The 2,500-nt window shown below is 53.1% G+C and overlaps 1 protein-coding gene across 20 annotated transcripts in view; it reads left to right on the plus strand.

Moving 5' to 3' along the window:
• Positions 1-2,500, plus strand: part of LOC126993702 (coronin-7-like) — a 133,701-nt gene that overhangs the window by 92,065 nt on the left and 39,136 nt on the right. For 18 of the 20 annotated variants that reach the window (XM_050852872.1, XM_050852888.1, XM_050852887.1 and 15 more), the window contains exon 12: positions 2,071-2,184. The exons of the other annotated variants lie outside the window; for them this stretch is intronic. In XM_050852872.1, coding sequence (XP_050708829.1) covers positions 2,071-2,184 — 114 coding nt within the window. The remainder of the gene's footprint in view (positions 1-2,070; positions 2,185-2,500) is intronic. 20 annotated transcript variants of the gene reach the window in all.

The following is a 2,500-nucleotide window of genomic DNA, read 5'->3' on the forward strand; positions in this document are numbered from 1 at the left end:
TGCCAATCCTTTGTAGGGGAACTTTCCGAAGGAGCCTCTGACCTTCCCCGCACCAAATTTCCAAGTGGGTAGCGGTTTCTTCATAACGATCTTGTTCTTCAGCTTCTCGGAGTCCTCAGTGTTCTTGGCAGATTGGGACACGTCATCACCAAACAAAAATCTAGACATAGGCACCTTGTCGGAGCACAGGTGAGAGTACCTCCGATTAATCTCGCGCTTGATGACGAAGCGACGGGCCAGATTGTTCCTATGGTTGGCATGACCAAGCAATGCCAGAGCACCATTCAGCATGCCTACTTCATGGGCCACGTCTGGACGGCCATCCTGGGCAATCCTATCCAGCACTGTGAGGGACTTAGTCAGAATACTGGCAGCTTTGATGATGTCCTTGCTTACCTCTTTCATGCAAAAATCCCCCTTTTTGGCATCTGCCTTCAGCGCATCCAAAACTTGCGAGTTACAATCTACAGGAGCCAAAGCGTGACAGTTACCGGGCCTCCTGGCAGAGTCATCATCCAAAATCTCCTTGTACTCCTCGTCTCGCAAGCCGTTGTCGAACACATGGTTCACCATGTCTGCGACCTGCTTGTCAATGTCAACAAACATCGTCCACAGGTCCGTAAGTCTTGGCGCACTGCAGGAGGACACTACCTGGCACAATGTCACCTTGAGAGTCATCGTCATCACAAGACACACGATGGTCAGGCGACTTAAACCCAGAAAACCCGCGGCCGAACCAGAACAAGGCACCTCCACGGGCGTGTTTACACTGTCAAGGGTGGCGGCGCCCCCGCCAGTAGCCCCGCTGCTCTCCTTCAACTTCTCCACATCGCCCCGCAAGGCAAGCAAAGTGTCCATCAGCAGCTTCCAATCCGGAGCACTAGCTTCCTCTCGTGAGGTGGAAGGCAGAGAGAGGTTAAGCGGAGGGGCAGATTCGCCTCCACTTCCAGTCACGTGATCCCGGGCATGCTGTCAGCTCTTTCGAGAACAATCCCGGTGGGAAGAGCCGCTCCTGGACACAGATGAGCCTCCCATATGCGAGGATTCTTTCCTCACATCCCTGCTACGGCCAGGGGTTACCTCCGTGCCCGACAGCCGAGTACCGGGGGCACCGCTCGGGACATCAGACATGGCGGCGTGAGGTCGAGGCAGCTCACCAGCAGGCAGGGAGTCGTAAACTCCACGTGTGCACCAGGATGGGCACTCACCCGCCCCTACACGGGTAACGGGTGGTGTTGCAGCCAGCTCCTAGATGGATAACAGGCCGTGGCGAAGCCTTGCTGCTCCAAAAAGGATGACGGGATGAAGGCCGCCAACTCTTGACTCAGGGCAGAGGAACAGCGGGAGCAGCACGTCTGGCCAGCGTGAAAACAACTCAGCAACTGGTGGTGTGAGGCAGCAAAGTGTATCTCATGGGGAGGCGCCCTCTAGCAGAATAGTGATTTGCTGACGCAAAATTGTGTCTCCAGTTAAGGAATGTTGGTTATCAGCGGTAAGGTTCTCCATTACCAGTTATCAGTTATCGGGAATAAGGTTTTCTGTTACCGTGCCCAGCCATGCCTTGGACTAACCTCACATCTCACGGGCTGTGTTACTGACTCAAGCTTGGGACATCCATCCCCTCCCTCCCTCCCTCCATCCCTCCCTTCCTCCCTCCTCTCCCTCCCTCCCTTCCTCCCTCCCTCCCTCCTCTCCCTCCCTCCCTCCATCCTTCCCTCCCTCCCTTCCTCCCTCCCTCCTCTCCCTCCCTCCCTCCCTCCCTTCCTCCCTCCCTCCCTCCGTTGCTCTTTCCTCCATTCACCCTCCTCCTCCTCACCCTTTATCTCTCCTTTCCCTCCCTTTTTTCTCTCCCTCTGTTTCTCTCCATTTCTCTTCCTTCCTTCCTTCCTGTCAGTCAATTCTTCCCTCTCTCTCTCTCTCTCTCTCTCTCTCTCTCTCTCTCTCTCTCTCTCTCTCTCTCTCTCTCTCTCTCTCTCTCTCTCTCTCTCTCTCTCTCTCTCTCTCTCTCAGGTTTTATCACCTCTGCACTTCTTCTTCTTCTTCTTTTTTCCAGTATTTTTTTTTTTTCAGAACAATCATAAACAACAACAGGAAAGCAAGAAAACAACAACATCGTCAACAACAACAACAACAACAACAACAACAAGTAATATTTCCCTGATGCGGAGAAATTTCCAGCCCAAGGTTTGTCTCTCTCTCTCTCTCTCTCTCTCTCTCTCTCTCTCTCTCTCTCTCTCTCTGTCTCTCTGTCTCTCTCTCTCTCTCTCTCTCTCTCTCTCTCTCTCTCTCTCTCTCTCTGTCTCTCTCTCTCTCTCTCTCTCTCTCTCTCTCTCTCTCTCTCTCTCTCTCTGTCTGTCTGTCTCTCTCTCTCTCTGTCTGTCTGTCTCTCTCTCTCTCTCTCTCTCTCTCTCTCTCTCTCTCTCTCTCTCTCTCTCTCTCTCTCTCTCTCTCTCTCTCTCTCTGTCTGTCTGTCTGTCTGTCTGTCTGTCTGTCTGTCTGT

The sequence above is a fragment of the Eriocheir sinensis genome, unplaced genomic scaffold (assembly GCF_024679095.1).
Source record: "Eriocheir sinensis breed Jianghai 21 unplaced genomic scaffold, ASM2467909v1 Scaffold656, whole genome shotgun sequence".
Classification (NCBI taxonomy): domain Eukaryota; kingdom Metazoa; phylum Arthropoda; class Malacostraca; order Decapoda; family Varunidae; genus Eriocheir; species Eriocheir sinensis.